The following is a 20340-nucleotide window of genomic DNA, read 5'->3' as shown; positions in this document are numbered from 1 at the left end:
AGGAATGATTTGCAACAATCTTTCCACTGTACCTGTTGAAATGTGGGTGACTATATTCCCCGTTATTTTATAATTTTTTTTTAATTATTATAATGTCGGAGGCATCATATCAGTATTTTCTAAAAGTTAAATTTTAATTGATTTCAAATCTTACAATAAAGCAACTTGCTTAGTAATTGATTAATTTATTGTAATCAATATATAGCTATACAAATGCTTCAAATGCTCTAAGCCTACCTAATACATGGCTATAAGTAATTTAAAACGAGTTACGTTTTTCTGGCCGGAGGACCAAATGTGTTAAAAAATGCATGGTTAGGGGACTAATTCATTAATTTTTAAAGTCAAGTGTTGTAATTAACAAGACCCTTATAGACATTGGACTAAAAGTACAATTTTCTCATTATTTTACATGACAAGTATAAATTAGGGATTAAAATAGCGTTTCCACAAGAACTAATTCCCAGTATAATTTAAAAAAAAAAAAAAAAAAAACAACAGAAATGCTACGTAGTACTATTATTTGATATATAATTCCAAGTTAATTTATTTGTGCTTGCCTAAAAGAATGCATATGACAATTAGTCAACCGGACTAATGATAATGGACGCAATCTGATTTCTTGCTCTAACATCAGGATCACTATGAGCGTCTCCATACTGGTACTGGCACAAAGCAATTCGAGCAAGATTTATAGCAGTTTCTGTTAAGGATTTCTCAAATGGTGAATTTGAAGCCACCAGCTGTTTATTCATCTTCTTAAAGCACTCATCAATTAGTTTATCAATGTGTTCCCGAGCTTGCTCCTCCGACAATCCACTTTCCTTCATGTAGCAAGTAATCGAATTCACTGTTTCACCTCTCTCTATTTCAGCCTGCAAATCATTCAAATAACTAAAATCTTATTGATTTACATTACATTTACCAAACCCAGAATATAAATTTGTTTACCTACCTTAGAGGAGCTCAAGTCGTTAGCAAGGCGGAAAACTATGGACGGCCAGATTAAAAGATCATGGTACTTTTCCAAGGAATCAATTGCTTCCTTTGTTATGTTCTGAGTGGTGAAGTAGGAGTGAACTAACATGACACAACCAGACACAGAAAAACGTGCATTGTTGAGGTATTCATCAAATGTAGGAGTGTATTTGTTATACATCCATTGTGCTTCTTGCAAGAATGCTTTCAATAAATCTGCCCACTGCATGCGGATATCAATAAATTAAAATGATCGAGGCTTTAGAGTTACTTAAGAGCATCCTCAATAAATTACCACACGCATTAACGTACCATTTTCTTCATGATAGGGATGACAGTTACTCCTTTCTCCTTTAAGGTATCATAGGCTAGGTCATTGATAGTGTTGAAAAGTGAAAGATAGCACAACTTCATGTAGTCTGGAAGGTCTTCTATCACATCAACACCCCATCTGAATTAGAACCATATATGCATGCATACAGTTTTAATTTGAATTCCCAATCCAAGTTTGAATTACTAAACTTAATTGATGATGATTTGAAAATTAATGGCTTTAGATTCATATATACATGCTCATTTCTCTTCAGAACTATATAAAGACAAACCTTTCAACAGCAGCAGTGAATATCTCTAGCTCATCTAGAGATCCGTATACATCGTAGACATCATCAAGAACCGTGACAAGATTGAATGTTTTTGTCACGGCTTCGCGACATTTGCTATTTTGAGGATCATAACACATTCCAATTGCCCAAAAGAAGCTCTCCATTAGTCTGTTCCTAGCAAAGCTCAACTTGTCTGCTAACGTTGTATCTTTCCACCACCTAGAATCCGGCCATTATATATATTGCACACAAAATTATTAATAATTAAGAAAAATTAATCAATGTTTGCAATAATATATAGTAGTTACATTTACTTTGTAAGATGTTGTAGATCTGTTTGATACACAGCTTGAACGGTGTTGAAATCAATCTTTGCGAGTGTTAACAAGGCTTGATTTATTTCTCCCGATTTGGAGTAGGATTGGATGCTCCGCCTTGCCTCTACCCTTTCCACTCTTCGGTGAAATGGAAGCTCCAATGCATGGTTCACTTCTTCTGCACTTCTTGGATCAATCCTATCCTTAATGCTCTTTAGATGCATACTTGTGACTTCTCTGGCCTCTTCTAATATCTTCTCACCTTCATATCCCAGAAACGAAGCTTCGTACAAACTCAACAACCCACGGACTTCTTCATCAGCAATGTTGTCCATGAATTGTTCAAAAACATCTGCCCGGAAATTATGATGTAAGAGGCATACCGCATGCACAATTATGTCCACGCAGTCAAAAACTTGTGTGAGACCATCTAGGGAATAATATTGTTGAGCATATAATATATAAAAATAAATGTGCAATCCAACTATAAGCTTAGCCTTTTAATTGAGATGGAACACATGCTTCAATTTGGTATCAGAGTCATCCCAAATATAATATGCAATTCAACTATAAGTTTAGACTTTTAGTTGAGATGGAGCACATGCTTCAATTAATATAATAAAATGCATATTTACCTGGAGAAATGTCAAAACCATGCTCTCTCAGCAATCTAAAATACAAAGAACAAGAATGGAGGTTCGTGTTTGTAGCTTCTTGTCCTTGAGACATCCTTAATTTAGCCAGTGCTCTACTGCTACTTTCTTTGAATTTGTAGCCTAGCCCTAAACGACGAATATCATCAATCAACTCAAGCAAGGCTACCACTTCCAATTTCCCCTCATCAAGCACGTATCTCACTTCTCCCTCCAACTTCTGTCTAACCTCTTCTTCAATTCCCAACTAATAACATAATAATATACATTTAGAATCATTTTTACCTTCGAATACATTAAACGCCATTATTTAATGCCTTGTATGCACAAACAAATAGTGATTTAATGTATGGGAAATGCTAAGTATAGATGTAGGGAATTATACTTCTATTATTCGTCATGGATTGGATTGGATGAGGGAAAACAAAAAGAAAAAGAGTTGTTTAAATATATATATATAAGTGTCTTGGGTTAGGAGTGAATTCAAATATCTAGCTCTAAGCATTTATGATATTAAAAATATAAATTTGAAAAAAATTTGAATAAATATAAACACTACAATAACCAACAACTAGTAAAGATAAATTACATTTCTAAAACAGATCAGAAATACAATAAAATGATATCAATAAGCTACTCAAACTAAAAAAAAAAAAAAATTCTCCAGCTTATTCACATCAATAAGCTAAGCCAAAAAGTCGTTTAGCCAACACTCATATTAGTTGTTTGATTAGTCAAACAAGTTAAATTATTGTCAAGCATGCTGGATTTTGGTTGATAATCCATTTTTCAAACACTCCAATAGGAAATAAAATTAAGAAAACATAAGGTAAAACTATATACCTCGAAATCATTGGTTGTAATGTTCACCAAATCATCGTAATTCCAAGAACTAGGCTGGTAGTTTGCGGAACGCCTAGTAATTTTGTCATTACTTGTTTGACATCGAACTTGTCTCGCCAATTTAACACTGTAACGGGGAAGAAGTAATGTTTTTGGCTTAGAATCTTTAGGGGGATTGTTGTGAGTTAAGAAGCAACCGAAGTTTAGAAACTCAAGATGATTAGCCATTGGTTGAGTGTATAATAGCAAATTGAGCAAAGGGCAGCTTTGTGATACTTTGTGAACAATTTCATAATTGGAGATTGCCATCTATTTATGGAGATCCCTTCTTATAGTAGCTAGGGGATCATGGGTATACCCTTCGTTTTGACTTTTCTGTGATTTTTTGTTTGGTTTTGCTTTTATTTTTGACTGGGCTAATACAAGTGTAACTGGGTTGACTTTGTTATTCAATTCTCAACTCGTTATATACTACTGTATTATTATTATTATTATTATTATTATTATTATCATTATTATTTGTTTTAATGAATAAAATTTATATATATATAATACGGATAATAATTAGTACGGAAATTTAATCCTCATCTTATTACATAGAAGTGATAATCGATGATGATTAGAAATTTAGAATGTTAATTTATTCAATTTACCTCCTATAGGCTTGGGGCAGGTTAATCAAATCTTGGATAGAGTTGGATGAAGTCAAGGAAACCTAGGTTATTAAAAAACTGGGATGTAATTAATAGGGATGCATGTATCTGAAATGCAACTTTTGATTTTTAATAAAACTGGGTTGTTGATGGTGGTGGTGGTGATAAATAAGATTATGACATTAATTAATAGAAATATTGATTTTGTTGAACATTCAATTTCAATGATCGATGATGATTTGAAAATTGGAAATTAATTTAAATTACGATATATTATGTAATAGACATGAATTTAAAATGCACTTAATTGAATGACTTAGTCTAATATTAGTTACATGTGAGATTTGAAACTCTTTTTTATACGCAACTTTATCTCATATAATATAATATTCAAAGTTTATCCATACTAAAACCATCTAGAAAATGCAAATATTTAAAAGGTACTCCCATTTTGAGGCTACTCAATAGTAAATGATAAAAGTATAAAAATAAGTGAAATGATGGATGTAGATTATGGCAAATGGTAATGTGGAAGTGTTCATTGTTGTTTGATCTTGTTCCACATTTAAGGGTGTGTTTGGTGGGAGAATTTGTACCTATTATGTGTTTTAATTAATATTTATTACCATGTTTGTTTGTTTACTTTTATTATCATACTATTAGAATCAAAATTTTGAGCAATTACAAAACTCATCTACTTTTGAACAATAGAATAACAAATATGGGAGAAAAAAATGAAAAAAGAAATTTTTTTTAAAAAAAAGTTATTGTCTGATCTATGCATTAGTGTTCATTAAGGTTTATCAATGGTTGAAAGTTTTTGTAAAAAAAAAAAAAAATGAACATGATTAATTTTATAATTTATATATTTATAAAAAGGATCACATGATTTTTCCTTATTTTTAGTAGATCTACACAGATCGATGTATAAGATCCGTCCTTACTTTTTATTGGAGCATGTTCTCACATAAACCCTCTCATATATATATATAGGGGTGTGTTCAAATGAGAACAAACCCTTCTTGTAAAAAGTAAGGATTGATCTCTAAGTGTAAATCGAGTTCATCAATAGTTGAAAGTTAAGTAAAAAAAAAAAACAAAACAAAAAAAACACCGAGCCAATTTTATAATTGTTATAAACTTTCAGGTTTACAATATTTATAAAACTAATTACACCTATTTTTCTATCATTGATCTATCCAAATGGAGTCCATGTTTTTAGAGCTGGCGACCTTGTTTTCTTAAATTCTTCAATAGTAATGATATACATTATATATTGAGTAATATAATAAATAAATTTGATTTCATTTAGATTTTAATTAGTAAGATTTGTTAATTATTTTTTAAATATAAATATCAAATTTATAAAAGAATTTTACTATGCGTACTCCAAAACTATACCCGTTACTTCTACTCCCTGGGTGTTGATAATGGAAGTACAAAAATGCATATATTTAAGTGGTGGTTGTACGTAATTGTCATTAAATGACAATTCAAAAGAGTTCTTGTGTGTTGTTTCACTTGTGTTGATTTTTACGTGATTTTCGCCCTGCCGTATCAAAATAAGATTAGACATTCCTAAGATATCTTATGTTAACGTGTGTGTTCAAGAACATCTAATCCTATTTCCGCTTTTGACTATTACGCAAGGTAAATTTGTAAAAGCAACCTTGATAATGACTAGCTTAAAAATAACAAGACTACCAAGTTATGGCACCTCAGCTCTTTCAGTAACCCACCCACCCACAAAAAACAATTGAAAAAATGAATGTTAAAATAAAGAAAATCAATAATTATACCTATAGTAATAGCGACTAATGAGAATTCAATACCAATTTTCTCAAGATAAGAGTAAATTTATTAGAAGGAAAAAGTAGCATTATTTCGTTATAATATAATACATGAGATACTCTCATGTTACAAATTAAACACGCAAAGAAACTTATGAAAATTTTATATCAACAATAATAATATACATAAATGTTATGGAGTAGTATATTATTTTATGCTTCCTTAATTTTTGATTTTATACTATTGTGTGAGACCGTCTCACAAGTCTTAATATGTGAAACGGGTCCGATCAACATAATTTGGACCATAAAAACTAATCAAAGACCAATTCATAATGGTAACTATGACCCAAATAATATTGACCCAACCCGTCTCAGATTGTCTCAGATAAGTTTTTGCCATTATCTTACAATTATTCAACCGGATTTATGATAACTGACACGATCCGATTTCTTGCTCTAACATCAGGATCACTGTGAGCGTCACCATACTGATATTGGCACAGAGCAATTCGAGCAAGATTTATTGCAGTCTCTATGAAGGATTTCTCAAATGGTGAAGTTGAAGTAGCTAGCATCTCTTTGTTCATCTTCTTAAAGCACTCGTCAATTAGTTTACTAATGTGTTCCCGAGCTTGCTCCTCCGACTGTCCAGTCTCATTCATATAGCATGTAATCGAGTTTGCTGTTTCTCCTCTCTCTATTTCCGCCTGCAAATCACTCATCAAAAACTATAATCTTAATATCCACATATTATTTCACATACCTAAAACTGAAGCGCGTATATCTTCTGATGGCGTGCAGAACACATTTACATCTTCATTATGATGGCCACAATTCACATGCATGTGTTTTGTATTTACTGTTTATTTCTTTTTCCCATGCACTGTTATTTTCTATGTGATGTTTACCCTTCCCAACTTCCTAGCAGTTATTTCTCTTGCTTTCTTCCAGTAAGTCTATCGATAAAACCTCTTCTGTAAGCTTCTGATGAGACATTGAATATTTTAAAAAGAATTATCCTGTGTTTTGTTATCTCAGCTTCAATTGCTCTTTTTCTCTTGTTTCGTCCTACATCAGTTTGGTATCGGAGCCATTAATCTCCTGGGCTACGAACGAGATAGCGATTTTTTTTCCTCTCTATTCGTTGGTCTTGTAATGGCACATGGTAGCAACAACGGAGGAAACAATCAGACCACGAGCGGTGACCGTGGACTTGATGCTCTTTGGACAGCTTTTCAAACACAAGGAGAGAATGTCAACCGCGAGTTTCAAGAAATTCGCAACATCCTCACCAACTTATGCTTAAGACTCGATGGAAATAGTGAAGCCCCCGCAGCCATACCCCAAAGAAGGAACCAACCTCCGGGTGGAAGAGCACAAGGAGTTTTACCGTTGGGAAATCCACCCCTTGGCGATACAAATAGTAGTGACTCTGAAGATGAACTCCAAAATCAACATGCCCAAGTTCACAGACAAAATCATTATCGGCCAAAGGCTGATTTACCATGTTTTAATGGAAATTTGGATGTAGAAGCCTTCCTTGATTGGTGTTACGAGGTTGAAAAATATTTTGACATGCTGGATATTCCAGAGGACCGCCAAGCTAAATATGTTGCCCATAAACTACGCGGAGGAGCCGCTGCTTGGTGGGAGGTTACTCAAAATAATAGGAGAAGGCAAGGAAAAATGGCGATCACCACATGGAGAAAAATGAGGAAGCTCATGTCAGGAAGATTTTTACCCCCTGATTATCAACAACAGTTATTTCAAAGGTACCAAAAATGTTCACAAGGATCCCGAAGCGTGAACGAGTACACAGAGGAGTTTTATCGTTTGGGAGCTCGTTGTAATCTCTCTGAAACCCCAGAACAACAAACTGCCAGATATATCAGCGGGCTGAGGTTTAATATTCGGGAGAAGATGACATTAACACCTATCTGGTCTGTGGATGAAGCATTTAATATGGCGATACGAGCAGAAGATATTTTCATGCAATCTAACCAACGAAGGCAATATTCCAACTCTGTTCCCCGTGGACCTTCCGCACCACCCATGCAAGGAAACACCTCCAACCGACCTATTCCTATCTCACCCCACCCGACAACATCCATGAAGTAGTGTCATTAAGGAATCATCCACAAAAACAAAATAATGACCAACCCACACGAAGTGTAGCACCGAACCCTTATGCGAAGCCCATGACGGGTAAGTGTTTCAAATGTGGGGAGCCAGGGCACCGTTCAAATGAATGTAGAGCTCGACGACCAGTTAACTTGGTTGCCGAGAATACTGATGACCTTACTGAAAGTGAGGAATGGAATGAGAATGTTGAAATTGCAGAAGAAGATGGTGAGCATGTGAGTTTTGTCATCAAGAGGATCTTATACACAACTGAAGAAAAAGGACCAGCCCAGCGCAATAATATTTTTCGGGCATATTGTAGTATCCTGGGGAAGGTGTGTAAACTCATCGTCGACAATGGGAGTTGTGATAATATTGTCTCTTGGTCTCTTGTGCGACACCTCAACCTTCCAACCGAGCCACACCCAAAGCCGTATAAGCTAGGTTGGATCAAGGAGGGCCCATCGGTCTCAGTTACAGAGATTTGCCATGTCCCTATCTCAATTGGGAAGAGCTACGAAGATACAATTGTGTGTGAAGTTATAGACATGGACGCTTGCCATATTCTTCTTGGTAGGCCTTGGCAATTTGATGTTGATGCAACTCATCATGGACAACAGAATGTGTATGCATTTCTTTGGAAAAATAAAAAAATAGTTATTCCACCTGCCACATGGGACGAAACCAAAGATAAAAGAACTTGTGCCATCACATTATCAAACAGATGGAAGGAATTTCTGAATGAAGCCCGGAAAAGCAAAATTATTCTGGTACTGGTCACCAAAGAAGGAAAGTTTGAAACTAATGTCATACCTGGTGAGCTCCACTCCTTGTTAAAGGAATTTTCTGATGTTGTACCAGAAGACCTCCCTGACGGCTTACCACCTCTACGTGATATCCAACACCAAATAGATTTGGTCCCAGGTTCAAGTTTGCCCAACCTTCCACACTACCGCATGAGTCCTGTTGAAAATGAAGCTTTGAATAAGATGATTGATGAGTTGTTAAATAAGGGGTTTATTCAAGAAAGCAAGAGTCCATGTGCTGTGCCTGCTCTTCTTACTCCAAAAAAAGATGGCAGCATGAGGATGTGCATTGACAGTCGCGCCATCAACAAAATAACAATCAAGTATAGGTTTCCAATCCCGCGAATTGATGATATGTTAGACCAACTCTATGGGGCAGCAGTGTTTTCAAAAATTGATCTAAGGAGTGGCTATCACCAAGTTCGAATAAAGCCAGGGGACGAATGGAAGACAGCTTTCAAGACGCGTGATGGTCTATTCGAGTGGCTTGTTATGCCGTTTGGGTTATCTAATGCTCCAAGCACTTTTATGCGGCTTATGAATCAAGTCTTGAAATCATTCATTGGGAAATTCGTCGTTGTTTATTTCGACGACATTCTGATTTATAGTCGAAGCCATGCTGAACATGAGAATCATTTGAGGAAGGTTTTAAATGCCCTACGAGAACACAAACTCTACGCCAATTTAAAAAAATGTTCATTTCTGACTACTAAATTGGTTTTTTTGGGTTTTGTGATTAGCTATGAAGGAATCCAAGTGGATGAAGGGAAAGTGCAGGCTGTTAAAGACTGGCCAACTCCAAAGACTGTGAGTGAAGTTCGGAGTTTTCTTGGATTAGCAAGCTTTTACAGGAGGTTTATTAGAAATTTTAGTTCCATTGCTGCACCATTAACAGATTGTTTACGAAAGAGTGGATTTCGTTGGGGTGAAGCTACTGAGAACAGTTTTACAGAATTAAAGCATAAGCTCACTACAGCGCCTGTCCTTGCCATACCAGATTTTTCTAAAGTTTTTGAAGTGGAATGTGATGCCAGCGGCAAAGGTATTGGAGCTGTATTATCTCAGAATCGGAGGCCAATTGCTTTCTATAGTGAACGTTTGAGTACCGCACGGGAGCGGTGGTCTACATATGAGCAAGAACTTTATGCAGTGGTTCGGGCCTTACGTACATGGGCTCATTATCTGCTACATCGTGAATTCCTAATTTATTCGGACCATGAGGCCTTGAAATATTTTCGCAGCCAGAAACACTTGAACAGAATGCATGCTCGGTGGGCATCGTATCTTGAGCAATTTTCATTCCACATCCAGCACAAATCAGGTACGGCCAATCGTGTTGCTGATGCCCTCAGCAGAAAAAGGAGCTTATTAGTCACATTACAGGGTGAGATTATCGGGTTTGACATCCTTAAGAACCTGTATGAAGAAGATGATGATTTTAGTGACATATGGAAACAAGCTCTGCTTCATCACTGTTCTCAAGATTTTCATATTTCAGATGGATATCTTTTCAAGGGTAACCGGTTGTGTATACCACGAACATCATTACGAGAACAACTCATTCGAGATTTGCATGCTAGCGGACTTGGTGGTCATGTTGGAAGAGACAAAACTATTGCAGCTGTGGAGGAGCGGTTTTATTGGCCTCAATTAAAAAGAGATATTGGTTTATTTGTGAAACGTTGCTCTGTGTGCCAAGCATCCAAAGGTCATTCGCAGAACACTGGATTATACATGCCATTACCTATCCCTGAAGATATCTGGGAGGACTTGTCCATGGATTTCGTCCTTGGGTTGCCACGAACATAGCGGGGAGTGGACTCTGTCTTTGTTGTTGTTGATCGTTTCTAAAAAATGGCGCATTTCATCCCTTGCCGAAAGACTTCTGATGCTGTCCATATTGCTAGATTATTTTTTCAGGAAATTGTACGTCTTCATGGTGTCCCACGTTCTATCACATCTGATCGTGATACAAAGTTTCTGTCACATTTTTGGACTACACTATGGAAGAGGTTTGATGCAAGTTTGAAGTATAGTAGCACTGCACACCCCCAAACAGATGGCCAGACCGAGGTCACTAATCGCACTCTTGGGAATCTTGTTCGCTGCATCTGTAGTGGCAACTTTAAACATTGGGACTTCGCCTTGGCTCAAGCTGAATTTGCCTACAACAATTCTGTTCATGCATCCATTGGTCGCTCCCCCTTTTCTGTTGTTTACAGGAAGACGCCAAAACATGCTGTTGATCTTATCCCTTTACCTTCTACAGAGAAAACACATAAGGTGGTGGACTCCATTGCAGACCAGGTCCAATCTGTGCAAGAAGAAGTCCGAACACAACTGGCGGCTTCTAATGCTAAATATAAGGCTGTTGCCGACAAGAAACGTCGCCAACAACTCTTTAATGTTGGGGAAGATGTCTTGGTTTATCTTCGAAAGGAACGACTTCCGGCTGGTAATTATCATAAGCTCTTCCCAAAGAAACATGGCCCTTTCAAGATCCTGAAGAAAATCAATGACAATGCATATGTGGTAGATATTCCTGATTATTGGAAGATTTCGAAAACATTTAATGTTGCCGATTTGTTCAAATTTCACTCTGCAGATGACCCATTGTATCCAGACACTGTTAACTCGAGGTCGAGTTCTTCATCTGGTGGGGGAGAATGATGGCGTGCAGAACACATTTACATCTTCATTATGATGGCCACAATTCACATGCATGTGTTTTGTATTTACTGTTTATTTCTTTTTCCCATGCACTGTTATTTTCTATGTGATGTTTACCCTTCCCAACTTCCTAGCAGTTATTTCTCTTGCTTTCTTCCAGTAAGTCTATCGATAAAACCTCTTCTGTAAGCTTCTGATGAGACATTGAATATTTTAAAAAGAATTATCCTGTGTTTTGTTATCTCAGCTTCAATTGCTCTTTTTCTCTTGTTTCGTCCTACATCATCTTCTCAAGTAAAAACTTAAACTGATAATTAGACGGCACATTTGTGGGCGGATTACTTTTTTTATGGGCTCTAAGAAACATAGAGATCCAAACCCATGACATTTGAAATAGGGTTGACTTTAATGCCAAATTGAAACATGTGCTCCATCTCAATTAAAAGTTTAAACTGATAATTAGATTGTGCATTTATGTTTATATATTATATCTTCAGCACCTAGTCCCAATAATGTTGTTTACCTACCTTAGAAGAGCTCAAATCGTTAGCAAGGCGGAAAACTATGGACGGCCAGATTAAAAGATCATGGTAGTTCTCCAAGGAATGAATTGCTTCCTTTGTGATGTTCTGAGTGGTGAAGTAGGAGTGAACTAACATGACACAACCAGACACAGAAAAACGTGCATTGTTGAGGTATTCATCAAAGGTAGGAGTGTATTTGTTGTAGATCCATTGTGCTTCTTGCAAGAATGCTTTCAATAAATCTGCCCACTACAGAAATAATCAATAAAATGAGTCCTCAGATCAGATTTAATATAATATATTCAAGTTGACACACATACATGCACGTACGTACCGCTTTCTTCATGATAGGAATGACAGTTTCTCCTTTGTCCTTTAAGGTATCATATGCTAAGTCGTTGACAGTGTTGAAAAGAGAAAGATAGCACAACTTCATGTAGTCTGGAAGATCTTTTATTGCATCAACATCCCATCTGAATTATAATAGAATTGAACTAAATTATTGATGAGGAACTGAAAACTTTATGGATTCCCAATTCATTGAGTGGAGACCTGAAGGGCCAAGTCCAGTACTAGATGGTTAGATGATTGTTGGACAGAGGTTTAGGGTCAAGGCAGTATCTGCCTTTCAAAATGTGATGCTAGGTAGCTGGATACTAGACATAAGGAAATAAAATTATGTCTTCTTTACTAACTATAATTTTTGACGTAATAATAAGTGCTTGATTTTAATACAATTAAATCAAAACAAACCTTTCAGCAGCAGCAGTGAATTTCTCAAGTTCATCGAGAGAGCCATACACATCGTAAACATCATCGAGGACCGTGACAAGCTTGAATGTTTTTGTCACCGCTTCTCGACTTTTACTATGTTGAGGATCATAAGACATTCCAATTGCCCAAAAGAAGCTCTCCATTAGCCTGTCCCTAGCAAAGCTCAACTTATCTGCTAACGAGGTATCTTTCCACCACCTACAATCCATTGCACACAAAATAATTAGTAAGAAAAATCTACAACACACTGGGCAGACGAGATCAGACTTGGGTTTGCAATATTTACTTTGAAACATCTTGTAGATCTCTTTGATACACAGCTTGAACAGTGTTGAATCGATCTTTGCTAGTGTTAATAACGCTTGATTTGTCTCTCCCGATTTGGAGTAGGATTGGATTCTACGCCTGGCCTCTAGCCTTTCCACTCTTCGGTGAAGTGGAAGCTCCAATGCGTGGTTCACTTCTTCTGCAGTTCTTGGATCAACCTTATCCTTAATGTTGTTTAGATGCATAGTTGTGAATTCTCTTGCCTCGTCTAAGATGTTCTCCCCTTCAAATCCCAGAAAGGAAGCCTCGTATAAACTCAACAACCCACGAACGTCTTTAGCTAAGCTGTCCTTGAATGTCCCATTTTCATCCTTGAACTTTTCAAAAACATCTGCAAATAAAGCCCGTAATATCCATCAAAATATTAGAAGGCTAGGTGCTATTGATGGTTATTGATACCTTAAAAATAATAAAATAATATTTACCTACCTGGGGTAATGTCAAAGCCATGCTCTCTTAATAATCTAAAATAGAGAGAACAAGAATGGAGGCTAGAGTTTGAGGCTTCTTGTCCAGTAGACATCTTTAGTATAGCAAGGGATGCACTAGTACTTTCTCTGAATTTGTAACCCAACCCTAAACGATGAATATCGTCGATTAGCTCAAGCAAGGCTAATGGTTCCAATTTCCCATCCTCAAGCACGTTTCTCACTTCTTCCTCCAACTTCTTTCTAGCATCCTCTTGTATTCTCAACTAAGATAACAAAATGTAAAGAATATTTTTGCATTAGAATATATATAGCTAGACACCATTATTTAATACATGATGGACAGAGGCTAGTAAAAGACCAAGTCTAGCACCCAGTGACTAGTGGCCGGGTGTTAAGTGGAGGCCGGTAAAAGGTTTAAAAGGCCAAGTCCAGCACCTAACTGCATCTTAAAGGCGGTATAAAGAAAAAGAGTTACACATCCGTTACTAGCTAGATTGGTAATTGATGGGACCTCGTACTTTTGAGTCATTGGTTGTAGTGTCCACCAAATATTCATCGTAACTCCAAGAACTAGGTTGGTAATTGGCGGAACGTCTGGCAGTTTCTTGGTTGTGTGCACTGGTAGCAAGACATCGAAGTTGTCGTGGCCAGCTAACACCACTGTTACGGTTAAGGAGTAATGTTAGTGGCTTAGCATCAGTAGGTGTAGGGAGATTGTTGTGAATTAAGTAGCAACCGAAGTTTAGAAACTGAAGACGAGTAGCCATTGGTTGAGTGTAGCAAATAGAGGACAGCTTTGTGCTACTTGTCAACATTTCATATTTGGAGATCGTCTTTTAAGCTCTATTTATAGAGATTCCTGCGTAGGGGAGTCATGGCCCATGGGAATATACCCCATTCGTATTGCCTTTGTGTGGACTTTTCTTCTTCTTCAGTTCTTCTTCTTCTTTTTTTTTTTTTTTTTTTTTTTGTTTAACTAACAATTTTTTCTTTAATAATTTTTTATAATTTTTAAATTTAATTTTTTGTATTTCATAATATATATATATATATATATATATATATATATTCAAATGTGACCGTGCCTTCCTGTGCGGTCGGTGCGGTTTATACCACTCAATGTTACAAAATGCACCACTCAATGTTAAGAAATACACCACAATGAAAATGCATAAAAACACCCCATAACTCCCCTGTTTCTAATTGTGCATTTCTGAACACTGTGTGGTGTATTTTTTTATACGGTGTGTTTTTTGGTAATGTGTACCTAATAGTGCATATTTGTGTGGTGCATTTCTTAACATTGAGTGGTGTAAATCGCACCGACCGCACAGGAAGGCGCGGCCACACCTAAACTCTACTATATATATATATATATATATATATTAAGTGCTACTGGCTCTGTTACAATGTAGTATCTGTTCATTGACGAATAAATTCAATCAAGTCTTGTGGTCTAGTGGCACCTTTACACTCCCACATGAAAGGGAGTGCGCTCTCAGTGTAAGAGTTATATCTAATGTGATGGGTGTTTGTAGACAATAATAAATAGGTAAAGTATAGAAAGAGGGATTGAGAATACAGTAAAGGGCGGCCATTTACTATTATATTACTGCGGCCTGATCTGATCCGCATGTTTCTTTCAGATTTCGATATGATTTCCAATAATAGTTACGCCAACCTAAATTGACATGCATATAACCATGCATATATGGAAAATACTTGACACACTTCCACTTTATACTCCCAAATTGTACTCCCTCTCACATGTTATTGATGTAGACACTTTTCTGTGGGTCCACATGATGAAAATAACCAATGTCTGTTTGCCACCTTAGGGAGTATAAGTAAGGGAGTAGAATTTGAGAGTATGTGTAGTAGAACTCTGCATATATTCATAGTACTTAGGCAATAAATGCTTTTGTCTACTGTACTATTACACACGAAAAAATTGCATCTTAGAAAATAATGATCTGAATTGGTGGGGTTGGCCCAATTCTTGATCAGAATCACATGCACCGTACTATGATGTCCGTCCAGATTTTATGGTTTAAATTCTACCCAGAATGATATTTTGTTTCCAGGGAAAGTTGATAATTATACGTATGGTCACGGGGTTATTCCAGAGGACCAGAGCCTTCTAGATGAATTTGATTTTTTTTTTTTTTTTAAAAAAAAACGGTGAAGATTATTCTTCTTTTACTTTTCAATTTAATTCGGGACCGTTAATTTTATATATAAACAAATTTTATTTACAAGTGGTGATTTGTTATTTGGTAGTCAATTTTTTATGTTTAAAAGATAAGGGGACGGTCTATCAAATTACGACACTTCATTCAGTAAAGTTATAGACACAGGCCAGGAGATTAAAAATAAAATAAAATAAATAAAATTTCTGGCTGTTGGGTGGCCTCAGTTGGTGGTTTTGGAAAAATCTTGCTCCCTGCACTCTCTAGAAATTTCCTGCTCGCTGCTGGCCAAGGGTTTGTCATGTCGGATTATTGACACCAAAAAGGACAGCCTGTACAAGACAATTTGAAAGGATTATTATACACTACAATAAAGCTCGCATTGTGAGTATAGTCGGTAAAAAATCTATAAATTAAGAATGTCAATAGACGGCTTTATCAGAATCAAACTTAGAAGTTTGTGGTTACCAAACTAACTATCTGACCAATTTGAGTGTGTTTGCCTCAAAATGCTACTATATATTAAAAATATAATACAGAAATATAAATGTACAATTCAACTATCAATTTAGACAAAACAACTATTCAATTTGGTATCAACCACTAAAAATAGATCAACTTATATGTGTAACGAAACATGTTGAGCATATATATATATATATATATATATTATAATAGGTCCCTGTGCAGTTGGCCTTCTCCGGTGCGGTTGCTTAGATGTGTGGTTTTCCTTCTTAAGGTGCGTGGTTTATGTGCTTAAGGTGCGTCAGTGTTGAACATAGACCTTTTAGGTCCGTGATTTTCCTTCTTAAAGTACGTTATTTTCCTTCTTAAGGTGCGTGATTTGTATGCTTAAGGTGCGCCATTTTAAAACTTTAGGTGGATGGTTTGTGTTCTTAAAGTGGTTTAATTTGTTTGTGTATTTAAGGTGTGTAATTTGTGTACTNCCTAATAGTGCATATTTGTGTGGTGCATTTCTTAACATTGAGTGGTGTAAATCGCACCGACCGCACAGGAAGGCGCGGCCACACCTAAACTCTACTATATATATATATATATATATATATTAAGTGCTACTGGCTCTGTTACAATGTAGTATCTGTTCATTGACGAATAAATTCAATCAAGTCTTGTGGTCTAGTGGCACCTTTACACTCCCACATGAAAGGGAGTGCGCTCTCAGTGTAAGAGTTATATCTAATGTGATGGGTGTTTGTAGACAATAATAAATAGGTAAAGTATAGAAAGAGGGATTGAGAATACAGTAAAGGGCGGCCATTTACTATTATATTACTGCGGCCTGATCTGATCCGCATGTTTCTTTCAGATTTCGATATGATTTCCAATAATAGTTACGCCAACCTAAATTGACATGCATATAACCATGCATATATGGAAAATACTTGACACACTTCCACTTTATACTCCCAAATTGTACTCCCTCTCACATGTTATTGATGTAGACACTTTTCTGTGGGTCCACATGATGAAAATAACCAATGTCTGTTTGCCACCTTAGGGAGTATAAGTAAGGGAGTAGAATTTGAGAGTATGTGTAGTAGAACTCTGCATATATTCATAGTACTTAGGCAATAAATGCTTTTGTCTACTGTACTATTACACACGAAAAAATTGCATCTTAGAAAATAATGATCTGAATTGGTGGGGTTGGCCCAATTCTTGATCAGAATCACATGCACCGTACTATGATGTCCGTCCAGATTTTATGGTTTAAATTCTACCCAGAATGATATTTTGTTTCCAGGGAAAGTTGATAATTATACGTATGGTCACGGGGTTATTCCAGAGGACCAGAGCCTTCTAGATGAATTTGATTTTTTTTTTTTTTTTAAAAAAAAACGGTGAAGATTATTCTTCTTTTACTTTTCAATTTAATTCGGGACCGTTAATTTTATATATAAACAAATTTTATTTACAAGTGGTGATTTGTTATTTGGTAGTCAATTTTTTATGTTTAAAAGATAAGGGGACGGTCTATCAAATTACGACACTTCATTCAGTAAAGTTATAGACACAGGCCAGGAGATTAAAAATAAAATAAAATAAATAAAATTTCTGGCTGTTGGGTGGCCTCAGTTGGTGGTTTTGGAAAAATCTTGCTCCCTGCACTCTCTAGAAATTTCCTGCTCGCTGCTGGCCAAGGGTTTGTCATGTCGGATTATTGACACCAAAAAGGACAGCCTGTACAAGACAATTTGAAAGGATTATTATACACTACAATAAAGCTCGCATTGTGAGTATAGTCGGTAAAAAATCTATAAATTAAGAATGTCAATAGACGGCTTTATCAGAATCAAACTTAGAAGTTTGTGGTTACCAAACTAACTATCTGACCAATTTGAGTGTGTTTGCCTCAAAATGCTACTATATATTAAAAATATAATACAGAAATATAAATGTACAATTCAACTATCAATTTAGACAAAACAACTATTCAATTTGGTATCAACCACTAAAAATAGATCAACTTATATGTGTAACGAAACATGTTGAGCATATATATATATATATATATATATTATAATAGGTCCCTGTGCAGTTGGCCTTCTCCGGTGCGGTTGCTTAGATGTGTGGTTTTCCTTCTTAAGGTGCGTGGTTTATGTGCTTAAGGTGCGTCAGTGTTGAACATAGACCTTTTAGGTCCGTGATTTTCCTTCTTAAAGTACGTTATTTTCCTTCTTAAGGTGCGTGATTTGTATGCTTAAGGTGCGCCATTTTAAAACTTTAGGTGGATGGTTTGTGTTCTTAAAGTGGTTTAATTTGTTTGTGTATTTAAGGTGTGTAATTTGTGTACTGAAGGTGCACCATTTAAAAACTTTAAGTGTTGCGTGGTTTGTGTTCGTAACTTAAGGTGCGTGGTCTGTGTACTTAAAGTGCTTTGTTTCTGTGCTTAAGGTGCATAGTTTGTGTACTGAAGGTGCACCGTACCATTTAAAAACTTTAGTGTGTGATTTGTATTCTTAGCTTAAGGTGTGTGTTCGTTTTCTAGAAAACAAACTAAACAAACAAAAAATGCAATTTCTCCTTTTCTCCTCTTCTCTTTTCAATCTCTTTCCTTTTTGCCTATGAAAAAAAAATCCAAAAACTAGACTCTTGGAAATGTTCTTAAACATTTCTAACAATAAAATCGTAATAAATACAAATTTCGCTGTTGTCAGAATCGCATAAGCTGCCAGGTAGGAATTAAAAATAAAATAAATTGAAAAAGAAAAAGAAAGAAAGAAAAGGCCAAATTGGATTGCAATGGGCATAATTATATGGCTGCAAACAGCCTAATTCAATAAGATTTGTTTGAGAATTTTTTTTTAAGGACTATTAACCCTGTTACATGTAGTATTTGTTTATATATATTTTCTCAATCTACTAAAACTTAACAAGTCAATATTAATTATTACCCCCACTTCAATATCACTCCCACCAAAAACCGAACCCATTATCTCATACCGCTTGACGACAAGATCTTTAAGAATTTCTATAAATCAACGGACAAATAAGAAGTTACATCCTTGTTTAAGGTATTTTTTGTTTTTGGCATATATGATGATTGAGAAGATCAAAAGAGAAAGCGATGTTTGTGCATATGGATGCATGGGCCTTGGTTAGCACTCTACCCCTATCAAATCAAATATATGGACTCTGGTTCAATACAGGTAAATTTATTGATGAAATATTTTATGTGTAGTTCCATTTTTTATTTTTAATTTTTATTATCGCACATAAAATTTTGATAAAAACACTTATATTAGGATTCACATGAAAAAATAACTTAATAGAGTCTATCACATAAGGAGTAAAATTAAAGGAGTCAGATTTGGGAATAGATGTAGTAGAACTCTTTACTTTCTCAAAGTAAAGAAGCCCAACAAAATCAACATTGCCCCCACTGAGGCTCAAACCTATGACCTCCTACTTGAAAGAATCACTTCATGCCGCTTGACCACAAGACCTTTGGCAAAATTTATTAATTTTTAACCACCTTTTTAGACCAATTAAAAAATGGACTGAAATTAAAATTTGGCATTTAAAAAATCCACCATTGAAAAATTCCAGCGTTGATATTGATTGAAAAGTGGTCGGGGACAAATTTGATGGGTAGTGGAACAACAGTGACCTTTTAAAAAAAAACATAATTTCCATCTACTTAAGTAATAAAAAATTTCAACCATTTCTTTTGTGTGGTAAAAAAAAAATTATAATCCAAATTGATTTTTTAAAATATTACACTTTTTTATATAATATAATGAAAAAATTAAAGAAAGAGAAAGATGTGAGGGGAAAGAAGAAAAACATGATGATGAAGTGGAATAGTTTGATTAAAAAAAATAAGAAGAAAATGAAGAAGAGTCGTTTGATTAAAAACAATTTTTATTAAATATATAAAAGGAATAACATTGTTTCTGAGAAATGAAAAAAAACCGCATGGATTCTCAACGATTATAATACATGATTATATTTGTTCATTGCTTATTTCATAATTAATATTATACTCCGTATTAATTTTTAAAACTCTCTTAATTATTTGTATTTTGTGTTATTTTCAGTTTGATGGTATATAAAAATATAAATAAACACACAAATAATAAAATCATTAAAATTTTTAAATTTGATAAAAATAAAATTCAGACATTAGGTATC

At 35.4% G+C, this 20340-nt stretch overlaps 2 protein-coding genes across 2 annotated transcripts; both read right to left on the bottom strand.

Moving 5' to 3' along the window:
- Positions 1–504: 504 nt before the first annotated feature.
- On the bottom strand, positions 505–3624 carry LOC116010102 (isoprene synthase, chloroplastic-like). Its single transcript, XM_031249365.1, has 7 exons — positions 3397–3624; positions 2536–2800; positions 1898–2252; positions 1584–1802; positions 1291–1429; positions 956–1201; positions 505–875 (listed from the first exon to the last, which is right to left on the bottom strand). Exons 1-7 carry the CDS (start codon positions 3622–3624, stop codon positions 582–584), a joined length of 1746 nt encoding a protein of 581 aa, XP_031105225.1. The 3' UTR covers positions 505–581.
- Positions 3625–6252: 2628 nt separating this feature from the next.
- LOC116010101 (isoprene synthase, chloroplastic-like) lies at positions 6253–14262 on the bottom strand. The gene is given in 8 exon segments (XM_031249364.1): positions 6253–6549; positions 11967–12212; positions 12298–12436; positions 12717–12935; positions 13024–13075; positions 13078–13395; positions 13494–13758; positions 14014–14262. Coding segments are annotated over 8 exon segments (1785 nt in total).
- Between the last annotated feature and the right edge of the window lie 6078 nt (positions 14263–20340).

This window comes from Ipomoea triloba, chromosome 2, assembly GCF_003576645.1.
Source record: "Ipomoea triloba cultivar NCNSP0323 chromosome 2, ASM357664v1".
Lineage (NCBI taxonomy): Eukaryota > Viridiplantae > Streptophyta > Magnoliopsida > Solanales > Convolvulaceae > Ipomoea > Ipomoea triloba.
This window is presented reverse-complemented; position numbering and strand designations above follow the sequence as displayed.